We start from the raw sequence: 14,159 nt of genomic DNA on the forward strand, positions 1-14,159 counted from the left end.
TCACATATACGATCATGGTTTTACATGAGATGTAATACGGATCCACAAAAATCATTATACCTACAAGGATCGAAGATTCTAGTGTTAATTTTAGTTGGTTTGCGACCATTAGTCATATGTTTATTGAATTCTATAATTGCAAGTCGGGCATGAGTTGATTTGTTTTCTCTGCACTTACGACGTAAAACTAGCAGAGAGAAAAACCAGTTATATCAAGTAAGAACGAACAATATAGTAACTATTATGATCGAGGAACTCTGCCAACTCATTATCAAACATACCAGGAAGCCGCTCCTGCACAATGAAGCCAGCGGTGTGTTTCCACATTCTTGCTGATCCATATCATCCACTCCTATTCCAAAATCCATTGATTGTATACGAAACTGAACGACCGACCTCCCGACCACCCTTGCTCTTGCTTCCTCCGACAACTTTCGACTGACCTCCTGACCACCCTTGCTCTGGCTTCCTCCGACAACTTCCTCTTATTCAACCCGGTATCCACTGCACACCCCAATCCTTCACTCAGACCATACAAATTTCCAGATTCCCTTCTGTAATTTGATCCGTGATCATAATTATCTGCCTAGAATGAGACAAACACATCTGTAACATCAATTTCTTTTGGAAATTTTGGGTCTGCACTCTGTAAATTACATTATCAAAACACGCATCTCAGAGATGTGCATCACCTTCCACCGACATACATATGTCCTCTCGGCTCACACAGGACAAATACTCCAGTACAAAATTTGCATCTTCTCTGCTATACATGTTGAACATACTTATTCCATCATTTAAGTAATTACACATCAAAAATTTCTTAATATACATAATTCAGAATATGAAACACAAACACAAAATTTAAACATGGGACTCCTCATCAAAAGCACATAGGCTACGATTACATTGTATTCTTTTACAGTTGAACCCATTACCTGCCTTATATATTCCAGATATGATTTGTCTACATCCCCTACCCCTGAATATCAGAATGTCAGTTATTTCCCTTGTCCATTCATACTGTATATCTGAAAGTAAAGGAATGTATAGTAATCTATACATAGAAAGTTAACATATTGAACCTCATGTTCATGGCAGATTGTAACTCAATAAAGGTGGAAGCCTCTCAAAGTATACAAGTAGACACACGGAGGATCTTCAATGGTGTTGCACCAGCCCAAAAATATTAGGATCTTTTGGAAAGTTCAAGGAGAACCTGTTTAGGGCATGATATCTTCATAATAGTCATGCTAATCAATTTCAGTAGTTCCCATGCACATCTTTTGAGCTTTACTATCATCGCAGAAAGGAATCGAGATTTCCCCTAAAAACTGAAGAAATTGAAAGGGAAAATGAATCAGTTAAATTGGAAAATAAATCAGTTTATGTAGGACTTTTATTTTGTGGAGCAGACCCATGAACATCAAATCTGCATCTCTCTCAGATATGGTGATACCTTAGTGCTCGAGCTGAAGTGCAGAACATGTTGCACCAAACAAACCATAATTCGTCCAAGTTAACTGCATGCAAGGACACAAGCATTTATCCATTTATAAAGCACGCACTGTGAGGAACATTTCTAATTTTATGTAAAACTCATGAATGCATTATACTTTATATTACAACTCCCTGGGCTATGGATAATAAATTATTAACCCCAGTGTTTATATTTTATATTGATATAGATGACACGGGAGAGCATTCTCATTAAGCATAATCTAGTGCATTTATAATGTGTTATGTTCAATTTTTATACCTAATATGATTCATTCTTTACGATAAGTTATCCTTCATTTCATGAGACCTTGGAGCTTTTGAGGATATATGCTGTCTCGACAATGTCTCAGCAATCTGTTGGGCGCCAAAAAGTTTTGAGTTTTTAAGGAGCAAGTTTCTTGTTGAGGAATCAACAAAATAACCTTTGTCAGGCATCCATTGCAGCAACTGGAGAAGAAGATCCTTCTTTTCAGGTTGGTCGATATACCTTGATATGGCCATCTCAAATAAACCCTGCAACAGAGAGCAGCGTACACAGGATGAGTCTAGGCTCTGTTTGGTAAAGCAACACAAGTAGAGAAATTTCAAAGCTAAATTACTCTCTGATTGCTTTTGCAAATATAGGGAGTAAAATAGAAGTCCAGACTCCAGAGGCTGCTTCACAAATTATTATTAAGGCTGTAGTAAAGTAGGTGTGGAATAGATGCATGGACAAGTGTTCGAATAGCAGAGAATACATGCATTAACTCACGGAAAATTAAAAACTTTATGTTTCTTAACATTAATACAATTGATATCTGTATCTACAAGCATAAGAATTCAATAACTATGTTGACTTGAATTTATCACAATAATCTCTAACAATTAATCTCTTCTCATAAACTTTTAATGTCCATGAACATAGGTAACTTGATTCTAGTTTTGATAATACCTAACCATTTAGATCTCTAGGTAGAAACTCTTAATATCTACCTAGTATAAAATATAATCCAGAAATATTTAGAAAGTCTCATGGGCTTCAGAAGCAAAGTATATTGATCCACCCGTGAGTCGTGACCCCACAAACACATCATATATATGCAGTCTCCGTGATGGAGACAAAGCTGAGGCAACATACATATTCTCTATCCTCGACCTATTTGAGGATATGAAGTAACTTTATATAGATTCCTTAACGAGCTGTACATGGAAGGGGAAGTGAGGAGCGAGAAGAAGTAAAGTCAAGCCAATAAAAATATCCACAGATTCTTCAGAACAGTGTATTGCATTAATGTTCCACTACCAGTCTACCACTAAAAATAAACTTTTCAATAGGTTGCTTGCTTAAATTGAAACCATCAAATTACCTGATCAATCTTGTGCCCAGAACTGTGAAGAGCCTTGATCACATCATTTATTAAGTTAATATTACCAAATTTCATAAAGGATGCTGCAAATTTCTTCAAAGTCGATCTTGGAATCGACCTTGCGTTGTCCTGCACATACAATAATAAGAGTAACTAACTTGCAACAAACATTTACAAACTCCACAGGAAATATATACAGCATACCTTCACAACCAGATATGCATCTTTGAGAAGTCTTCCATCTATAAGAATGTGAAGAATTTTCCCATGAAGGGTCTTGCACACTGACCTCTTGCCATATCTCAACATATTGTATACAGAAAATGCTTGTGAATGTGCTCCTGTTTTGCCGAGATGAAAAATCAAGGAAGAACACAATTCCTGCAAATAAGAACCTCTAAGAAACCTCTTTCTAAAATCATCCTAAGCAAATCAGGAAGATACCTCAGTTTTCAGTATTGAAATGAATTTTAAGTCAATTAATAAGATATCATATTGCTAAGATGTTGTAACCTTGCAACATATGTACTTGCAGAGAACAGTGAGGATACTTGATGATTGTGCTTGATTTTCTTTTCAAAGAGATTGCAAATGTCTAACTTTGCATTGTCGGGTAATGGGTCTGGTTCGGGATAGGGGTTTTCACCCGGTCCTGTTCTTGGGTCGACCTGAACCTGAGACAGGTTGAAAATTTCAGCCTGAACCCGACTTGTTCAGTACCCGATCAACCAAAAAATGGCCCGTTTTGACCAAAAATTTAAAAATTTATTATTTTTATTATATAAAATTATATTTTATTATAATATCTTAAAAAAATATAAATAATAATTTTATAAGATCATAAGTGGATAAATTTGTTTAAATAATATATAAATATATCACAAATGCATGAAACTTTGTAATGTTAATTTATATATTGTACATAATATATTATCTATAAAACAATTTCGGGTCGGGTTTGGGTACTCTGGGTTAACCTGAACTGACTCAAGTTTTTTGGATAAAAAAATTACCCGACCCAATATATAAAAACCCTGACTCTAATCCGTACTTTTCGAGTTGGGTTCGTCGTGTTGGATTTTGCCACCCCTACATTCTATTAGTACATTAACTTTGACTCCCACTATTGTCTAACTTTGCATGCAATTACTACGGAGTACATTAACTTTGACTTTCTTAAAAGCTCGAGGCAGTAGACTGTGCATTCATACGGATACAAAGTCCAAACAATCAGGCAAAGGCCAAACTCGTTATATTTTAAGAGAAATGATATGTATAAGAACCTAATATCAGATTTCATTACCTCTTCAGTACCAAATTACAAAAGGACAGAACACGAATGGGGAGACGAAGTATGGAAATGGAAGGCAGCCAACACAAGTTTTCAGAAAAATACTCAATGTATTACACAATATTATTTGGTTAACAATGAAAAGAACCACTTAACACAACTCGATACACCACACAACCAAAACATCTCGCTTCACACATCAGAGTCACAGAAAGTACACTACGTTAACAAATTAACAGATTTTTATTTTATTTTTTAACTGACGAACATGTCAAATGGGACCCACTATCTGACTGGGCGCTTTGCTGGACATCCAGCATGGCACATGAGGTCTGATAACACTCTTTTGTGAAAAAACAAAATCTATACAGTACATGTGCCATAAACATCATAATTTATAAATCTTCTCAATTACACTTTTCAACATGCAGCACTTCTTACGGTGAACGAAGCCAGGATTATGAACTTGGATACATTTGATAAGAACTTAACAATACACCACAAGGGAGAATTGAGACATGTCTTGGTTGTGTGGTGATTTGAGACATGTATTTGCTAAGTAATGACTTCGATAATTAACCCTGATATTGGGATAAATATAAATCAGGTTGACTGCAGATGGCTAATATAGCGAAGTAGGGAATTTGGAAGTCTTAAGGTAACTGTTCCTTTGAAATGTAGCGGTTAAGGTTAACCACAAGAATGTTCATGATGTATGCACACTTGATATATACACACTACTGATACTATGAAAGTTAGTTTTGGGTGCAAGGAGTAAAATACCTCCTCTGGTTGGTGTCCTTTCTTGTGCATGTCTTCCAATGTTTGATAAGCAAGCATATATATCTTCTCCTTACAAAAATATTTGACCAGAATGTGAAAGGTATTCCTATCAGGGGTTATTGCTAATTCGTCCATTCTCCTTAACATTATCATTACATTTTCCATTTCTCCTACTCTGCAGTAGGCACATAGCATCGTATTCAGCAGGACCACATCATAGCTTTTATATTTGGCATCAACCTGGAGAACTAGTTCCTTCGCCTCTTCAAGTAGGCCAGAGCGACAAAATGAAGAAATCATAATGCTGTAGGAGTAGCCATCTAGAAATATTTCACACGAAGTAGGAATCTTAACACTTTGTCTGTACATATATAAGCCAAAATCTCTGATTCTTACAGCAAAAAAAGAAAAGAAAATGAAAATGAAAAAAGAAGAAGTAAGAAAGATGATTTAAACAGTATAGAACAGATATAGAAATACTCTAACATATATAATAAGAACGCTGATGGTAAATTAACGTTGCATATAGCAAGGTGCATGAGAGAGATCTTGGTCCTTTCAAGGTATCAAGTCCCTCAGACTACTAGGTAATGTGGGGTAGCGGTACATCATAGTAAAGGTTACTAATATTGGTACATCATAGTAAAGGTTACTAATATTGAAGATGTACCAAACTGGATCCAAATGTTGTCTTACTATTCTTTAGAGCAAGCAGGAAATAAGGAAGATGCACCAGCTGCTTCCATTTACTTAAACGAATAAAGGTATATATAACTAATATTGTGTTACATATAATGTTAGGCCCTTCTTTCGTCATTTCATCGGAAATCTCGATCAATTCCAAAAAGATGCATTATAATCAGAGCTAATTCACAATCAATTCAGGTACTTTTACTTATTTACAAACAAGTTCCATTGTTTCCCAATTTTCTGAAGCCAACGGTGACGCCTTATCCATGGCACCTCACACTCACAAATTTAAGGGGCTCCACCCCTAATGTACACACCATGCTAATCACTTAGAAGATCCTCTTTATATTTATATCAAGTGTGAAATCTACTAAACATATATCGTCTTGAGCTGTGTCAGGTAGTGGCGAATATTAATTGAAATTATGTTCTCATGATATTCATTGGCCTACTCTCTGGTCTAATTTATTATAACTTATGGTAAAACAATCTCTAATTATTTTATTTCTTTATTGCATTTCAGGTGTTACTAATTCAACTAGTTGTGAATTATATGTCATACTACACGAGGGTACCATTTTCAAATGGCGTTTTTGGCCATATTTGAAGGCATATAGACCATATACAATGGTGATTAAATGTAATTTACGATGATTATGTTTCATTTTTAGGTGACTTTGATAGCGTTCATGGTATTTTACTAAATTATTACAATATTTTCATCTTTATTTTATTTTATTAGGTGTCTTTACTTTTTCGAGTTAAATTCTAACTTTGAACTTCTTCACCTATTTAGATAGTATCATGCGCTAAGAAAAAGCATTTGATTATTTTATTTACTGTTTTATGATTGTTTATAAGCATTGCAACTTTTATGCTTATAACTTATTTTCTTTCTTTTGTCTCCAGGTACACTTTGACCCTTTTCGGAGATAAGTTCTATTATCTAAATTTCCGGGGACATCTTGCATGTCCTTTGGTCAGATAATAAACTTTCTTTGATGGAATTTGTTCCTCTAAGATTACAATCTTGTACGAGATGATACACCTTACAAAAACCTAATGTAGGTATATGTAATGCAGCTGATTCCTTTCAATTATAAAATAGAGGTACATGTTATACAACCTATATCAGTGAAAGTTTTGATTATATAACCATAATTTCTTTCTATGTTCATCTTGTTTACAGGTATAAGAGTATAATGCAAAAAAGAATTTAGCTACTGCATCTGTCAGAAGCCATACCACTTTTCACATTTTTTTCATTCATCTCATCAAATACTGATTTCGCTTCTTGTATCTGTCCAGCCTTCGCTAGGCCGTCCATCAGTATACAGTAAGGAATCTACAACGAGATTGCAATGATAAGCCATACAACTCTTTTTTCAAAAAAGGAATATCTATACATGGTGACTGTGTTTAAGGAAAAAATTGTTTAAATAATATTTTAAATTTTGGATCACACCACAACATAAACAGCTCTACAAGTTACATACTGTCCAAGTACAATATGTATTAAAGCAAGACTGGAATTTTGTAATTCAAGGTCAAGAGTATTGTAAATTCATAAAAATGGTTAAAGACCCGTACTATGAGAGGGGTTGTGTAAAGGACAATTTCACTATGTGTACCTCATTTTGAGCATGCCCCGCAGCATCTAGATCATTTAGTAATTCTCTTGCTTTGTCAAACAAACCTCCTTTAACATAAACCTTAAGTAAACTAGTCAATATAACCTGCAAGGATTAACCACATTGGTACATATCAGTCACTAGGACAGACGCATTACACACAGAGCTATGCCCCCATAAGACACTTCCACTAGGTTAGGAGAATAGGTGAGGAGTGGGGTGCTACGAAACAAATATAACTTGAACCTAAACATATCTATTCAATAAACCAACAATTATTACTGAAAAAGTTAATACCTTAGGATAGTAAAAAAATGTTATTACACGAAAAAAAAATAGTTAAATATTTCAAAAAATGCCTTGGTAAGTATTAGACAACTGACCTGCCAAACTGAAGGAAAACACAGCATAAGAAGCATAAAAATCCATGCAACATATATCTAAAAGAGAAGAATACCATAATGACATAGCAGCACGTCAAGTTGAAAGAGAAGAAACAGGGTTTATCATTAAAAGAACTACCGCATGTAAACTTAATACGTTAAGACTTAAGAGCAACTCCAAGAGGCTTCTAGTGCATTCCTTGCATAAAATAAACATCCAAGCTCTTAATGATTTAAGACATTATAAGGTATTGCAACTCCAACAACACTCCTTATTATATTTCTCGTTAATATTATAATATTAAATTTAAGTGAAATAGCAAGGGAAGAAGATTAAAGTTGGTGGGAAATGAATATTTTATTCATAAAAAATAGTATAAGGGATGACTAGGAGCTCTTGAAAACAAGGAAGGGGAGCTCTTAACATTTTAAGGTTTTATTAGGAGGCTGTTGCAGCAAATTTTTGTTCTTGACTGCGTAAGGAAACAATTTTTTTAATATGCAAAACCAATAACAAGGAAGAAAATATCCTCAATTCAATAATAATCAAAGCCCTCTTTCAGCAAAAAAAAAATTACATCTCCTTCTAAGGAGTAATCCTTATTTCCTAAATTTAGCCACCCAAGTGAATGACAAAGGAAACAATTCCTATTCATATTCTCTACCAAAGTCAAGAATATTCTGACCGATATCTATCTATCATTTTTTATATAACTATTTTGTTGAAATAAACTTTAAACCAATGTTTAATAAATTCGCCATGCCCTTGAAAAAACTCATCCACAAGTTCTATAAAATTTAAGAATCAACAAAGAGATGATACACCAGAGAATTTAAAGCCATCCCATCTTGATTTTTAGAAACATACTTTTGCCAAAAGAAATAAGAAAAGGAAGGAGTTGGGAAGATGACACGGATCAAAGAAAAAACACACTGAGACATGCCTTGATTACAAAAACACATGTCTTGATTATAAAAACGGATCAATTGAAGATCCTCACCATTTTATAAGTAACCTTAAAGTGAATTCAGTTTCTGATTAACTTACTTCTTACTTCTATATTTTTTAGGTAAAAGAAATATTTTAACCATACATAGTTCATTAAAAGTCACTAAAAAGGATCCTCATATCGAGCGGCAAATCCAATTCACGGGTCATCGTACCCGATACATAAAACCTAACATTCCATGTACCCGATCCCGTAACACGTACCCGAACGACTCCTGAACCATGCAACACTGGACCTAACCGCCTGAATTATATCAGTTTCATGGATAAGGGGAACATAAAAACAAACCTTATTTGGTACAAGCCCCACATCTTTCATGTTTACAATCAACTCATCTGCCTTTTTATAATTCCCTTTCACTGAGTAGGCATTGATCAAAGAGCCATAATGGAAGACATTAGGAGTGTGGCCTTCATCCTTCATAAGCTCAAAATACTTCTCGGCTTCTTCACACTGATTATTTGAAGCGCATACATCTAGAAGTGTCCCATAGGTAATACTATCCATGACCAGTCCATTATACTTGAGCTCCTGAACTAGATCCAAAGCCTTGGAGTAGCCATTCTGGATCTTGGAGCAGCCTGCAAGCAACTGAAGTTTACAAAAATAAGAAAAGGAAATCTGAGGTGGTTATAAGGGTCAACCAATGCACGATGCAGTCCATATTCAGCAAACCCTAAATCTAATTACAATGCTTCCTCTGTTCATATTGAAATATTCCATTGGACAAAGTCTATTTGACCAAATATGATCATTATATTTTTTTCATATTTTTAATATGTAAGATAATATGCATATGAAAGTATATTTGGTGACGGTCACCCACAAGTTTTTAAATGTCACAACTATAAATCAATAATTTTTTGATAGAAGTCAGAGGTTGGTCAGTTCGACCAAAATATTGTCCAAAGGAACATTAATAAATGAACATAGTATGATTTAATGGACTTTTGCATAACATCGAAGCTGATATGCATAGCATAAGACAAACTGAATACATACCGTACTATATGTAACAATATCCGGGCTTAGACCATCTCGCTTCATCTGATGAAATAGTTTGACGCTGCTATCATATTTACCACTCCTCACCAGACAACTAAGAACTGAATTACAGACTGAGACATGATTCCTTGTTGATTCATCTGTTATGCTATCATAAATTTCTAATGCCTTAACAGGATCAAGGCTCTTCCCCATATGCTTTATATAACTGCTATAAGATGCAAAACTGATCTTCCTGGTTCGTTGCATCCACGCAAAAAGCTGCAATAGTTACATTCAGTCTATGTTAAATTGTCAATAACTTATACCATCAGCCGCAAAAGTACCTTTGGGGAGTCACATGAGCAATTAAGTGTAATCTTGAGAATGTTAAAGTTCAAAAGCTTTAAACCATCAACTTACAAGCTATAATTTTCAACACGCTATAAGTTTCAAATGTTTCATCGTGAACACTTAAATGTATCTTAACAAAACTTTAGAAGAAAAGAAAAGCAATCTCTTCACCAGATTGATAATGGGCAGGCCCAAATAATTTGACTGGAGTAGTTTCTGAGTCTACTTATACAACGGAGAATTAATATGCGTGCATCAAACATCTATTTTAGCTAAAAAGTTGCCATTTAAATATTACAAAAACAGCCCTCTATATTAGCTACAAAGTCATCATTTATATTTTACAAAAACAGCCTAGACAAAACTTCCGTAGTTGGTGCATTAATTTAGTTAAAGTGTTTTCATATTATATATCACATAGTCCCACTAATTATAGACATGCATTTATGACTGAGTTAACTTTGAGCTAAAGGGTCAATATGTCCTCGACATATAAACAATCCTATACCAATGCCACAATTCTATATAACCATAAAAATTGTTGCTTCAAAGTTATAAAAATCATAATCAGTTCTGATATTTACTAAATCCTATTAATTCCAAAATAATAAACGCTCCATTGTTATAATTATTATATGCTAATACATGCTAATCTGCTAAAACAAGTCAAAGTTATAATGTAGAATACAGCTTTAAAAAAAACTTTATATCAACTCAAGTTACAGATAAAAATGCAAATGTATGTATACAATTAGCAGTTGCAAAGTAAGGCAGTTTTCAAGATGTGGACCTGAGAAAGCTCCTTCAATTTTTGTGACTTCCCAAAATGACGCAAAATAGTATTCAAGTCCTCCACCCTCAAAATTCCTCCTGACCTGTGAAACAGAATGTATGCGAAAATACAACTGGAGGTTCACGATATAGGCTTTTGCTTCTAACAATAACATCCCGGTTTTAGTTAATTGGTTGAAAATTAGAAAGAAAACAAAAGCGGAACCGACATGCGACATAATAACAAAAGCCACATTAGTTAGCTGAATGATGCGCATGTTTCGGTATAATATTGTTGCAATCAATTAAACCAAACATGCCTTATATTAGAGTAGGGTCTTGGGAGGATCGAATGTACGTAGATCCAACCCCATTTCCAGGAATAGGGAGGTTGTTCCATAAACACTTCTGATTTTGAAAATAATTAATTTCGGTAACTTGTCACAATAAATATCCAAAAATATTAAAAATTATCCAATTTATTAGTTGAAGGGACTAGGATGAATAAGCTGGTAAAGATAGTTATTGGAAGTCATTATATAACCATCTTTTAGGAGTGGTTATCACTATGTACTAGTACATATGGGACAAACTTATGTATCCAGAACCTTATTAGCAAGAGTAATGAAATCTTTCTTTCTCAGTATAGTTTCTTCTTTTGTTAAGACAAACAAAATTACACTCACACACCCTCCTCCGCAAAAATTAGAACCCTCAACCTAGAGAGAAGTATCTGCTAGGCTAACGCTTGCAGACAGAATGCAAATGCTTGTAGATTCCTAGACGGGCGCCCCTCTCTTAGCATAAATACAACTCAAAAGAGAGTACACAATGCATAAATAAAATCCCGCTACCTAAGGAACATATTATGTTGTTCTAGACAATCCTACTGTCCAACTTTATTCCAAACACCTGTCAAATTTTAGCTTCCAACTTGATAATCATTGAAGTAAAGCAATTAAATTTCATACGAAAAGAAACTTGTTTTTGTCACCAAACACATAATGAGCCACATTAACAGTGTAACACCCATCTCAAACAAAATAAAATGTAGCTGACACCAAATATCAAACACCTAACAAGCAATACAGACATACAAATATTCACACAAAATGCACACAAAAGCAATACCTTGCAAGAGCTGAACCCAGATCAGAAGAATGCTGGATATCAAGAATTGCATCATTTCGTCTGGTTTTGAAGGAAAGAGATGATTTCTGGGTGGAAATATTAGTGGGTCCCAAGTGAACAGCAGCTGAAGTTGTTGATGAAACACGAGGGATGAAACTGGGAAGTGGGTTTGTCAGAATTATGGGGTGAAATCTATTAGTACCAAAAACACATGACATCTCCAATGTCTTTCAGGATAGAATTATGTATGTATTACTAGCGGTTAGCAGTTGTGAATAAAAGATCAAACATCTTCAAACCCGTTGTGTCTTCAATCTTTTTGCCCATTTGTAAATGTGCCCCTCCATTTTTAAAATTTTCTCAGTTTCATCCCTATATTTTACAAAGCTTTTACATCCGATAGTAATGACTCCAAGCCTACATATAAGGCTATGCTACATATACCAAAAAATTTCTTTAATTTTTTTATCATGGCAGATAAGTAAAAAATGTTGATTAAGTGATTGATGCACATGTAAAGAGGTTTCATTATTATTGAAATAAATGCAACCAATCAGAATTTTACACATTATTTGGATAAAAAAATTGGGACAGTATTTTGGGTACTTAGCATTTCCCCTACATATATTATCTTTTTAATTTCATTTGACCAATTTAATAACATTTATGAAACTTAACTGGTAAAGAACCTTTTTACTAATTTATTATTTCTTCAATTTTTTATGTTCATTTTAGAAAAAACATACATATTAAGGAATACTTAGTTCTGTAATTTTCTAAAAAAGAATATCTTGATTAATATCTTAAAGATGGTGAAAATTGTGAAAACAATGGGGCCTCTTTGCTGGGCTGAGTTGTGGGCTTCTGTCTCGCTTTAGGCCCAAGAGAAATGGTAAATTTATCTGCTTTCATCATGTCGTATAACGAATGCTTTTCAAGCCGGAACAAAATAATTATTGGTCATGTTTCAAGGTTACAGGGTAAAATTTGAGGTTTGGGGTGATTCAGAGATTTGATAATTTCAATCCGCTAATGTTAGTGTCTGATAGTTAGCGGATTGAAATAAAAATTTTGGTTTAAAAAGTTAATTATCAAAAAACTACTTTGAATAGTTTTTTGGTTTAGAAGTTTTGGTATGTGTCACAAAAAACTAATTATTAATCAAACAGTTTTGTAATAAACCGCTAATGCAATCCGCTAATCAAAATATCAAAACATCTAATTCGATCTGTTAACAGTTAACCGCTAATTACCACGGTCATTTATCATACAATTGACTGGGAATCCGTCCCATGCGGATTCGTTGTGAATCTTGTGATGAGCCCAACGAAATAGACAAAGGCGCGGTCATACTAGCATGGAACATCATTCAACAGAATTTCAACGCCCCAGTCTTATCACTCGGCAGTCTTTCAACTTCCAACCTATGAATTATCTAATTAATCATGCATGCACCATTGGCCTATAAAAGTGACACAATATAGCATCATGTTAAATTCTATAACGAATCTTGAGGGGTAAAAAACAACCACTTGGCCCACTGGGATGCTGCAAGATTTTCCATGCATTTATTGGTTTTCATATGATACCAGCGATGATTTTTTCTTAGAATTACATGTCTACGCCGACAGGCGTATATGGTCCGTAAGTAGAACATGTGATTGTGACCATGAGGGAAACACGTGATTCTCAAGTCAAACGTGCGATTGATCCTGCAATGTTTGAGAGAGAGTTGCAGCAAATCAAAGAAGAGAAAACTTGTCAGCTGGTTGTCTGCCTCCGATGAGAACCGAGACTTTCGTAAATCATAATGTTTTTGGTTCATGGTTGATGAATTCGATTAACGGGAATCATAATTGTTTTTGTTCATGATTAGTGAATTTGGTTAACGAGAACCAAAATCTTAACTTGGTGTTTGAATAAGTAATTTTATGATATGAAATGAGAATCCTAATCGTTACATTTTTTTATCATACTCATTCTCATATTCTTTTTTTCTTAATTTTCGATTTTCATTTCCACTCGCGATTCACACAACCCTTTATATTTAGAGACCTGAAGAAGTAAAAAAATTATGAATGAGTTAAGATTTTTTTTTGTCCCTAAATATTAAAGGGACATTGGAATGATAGATAAAAATGAAAATGAAGGATAAAAAATGAAATTAAAGAATATAAAAATGAAGTATATGAAAATGAATATCTCAAGTAGGGTGAAAAGAATAATTTATCTATCAAATAAGAATGAGTTTTCATTCCATATCACAAAATCACAAATATAAATAC

General features: G+C 34.1%; 1 protein-coding gene across 3 annotated transcripts; it reads right to left on the reverse strand.

Annotated features, from left to right (window-relative positions):
• Window positions 1-860: 860 nt before the first annotated feature.
• On the reverse strand, window positions 861-12,235 carry LOC108196207 (pentatricopeptide repeat-containing protein At1g10910, chloroplastic). Of its 3 annotated transcripts, none has more exons than XR_010285585.1 (12): window positions 11,875-12,235; window positions 10,763-10,847; window positions 9,637-9,900; window positions 8,923-9,225; window positions 7,242-7,346; window positions 6,856-6,955; window positions 4,921-5,183; window positions 3,051-3,227; window positions 2,847-2,975; window positions 1,760-2,013; window positions 1,460-1,523; window positions 861-1,334 (listed from the first exon to the last, which is right to left on the reverse strand). XR_010285585.1 is itself a non-coding variant. In XM_064081240.1 (11 exons), the coding sequence occupies exons 1-10, from the start codon at window positions 12,090-12,092 to the stop codon at window positions 1,777-1,779; spliced, it is 1,938 nt and encodes a 645-aa protein (XP_063937310.1). In that variant the 5' UTR covers window positions 12,093-12,234; the 3' UTR covers window positions 861-1,334; window positions 1,760-1,776. The 3 variants fall into 3 exon arrangements, 1 of the variants encoding a protein (XP_063937310.1); XR_010285584.1 differs by having other exon boundaries at window positions 4,921-5,240; window positions 11,875-12,233; XM_064081240.1 differs by lacking the exon at window positions 1,460-1,523 and having other exon boundaries at window positions 4,921-5,240; window positions 11,875-12,234.
• Between the last annotated feature and the right edge of the window lie 1,924 nt (window positions 12,236-14,159).

The sequence above is a fragment of the Daucus carota genome, chromosome 7 (assembly GCF_001625215.2).
Source record: "Daucus carota subsp. sativus chromosome 7, DH1 v3.0, whole genome shotgun sequence".
Taxonomy (NCBI): Eukaryota; Viridiplantae; Streptophyta; class Magnoliopsida; order Apiales; family Apiaceae; genus Daucus; species Daucus carota.

What these genes read in the sequence shown, in the direction of transcription:
- LOC108196207 (XM_064081240.1), bottom strand. Translation starts at nt 12,092, where the DNA reads ATGTCATGTGTTTTTGGTACTAATAGATTTCACCCCATAATTCTGACA. An exon ending in CGGGGCATGCTCAAAATGAG is followed by an intron (nt 6,956 to 7,241) that starts GTACACATAGTG and finishes ATCTCGTTGTAG; the next exon opens with ATTCCTTACTGTATACTGAT. An exon ending in TGAAAAAAATGTGAAAAGTG is followed by an intron (nt 5,241 to 6,855) that starts GTATGGCTTCTG and finishes AAATATTTCTAG; the next exon opens with ATGGCTACTCCTACAGCATT.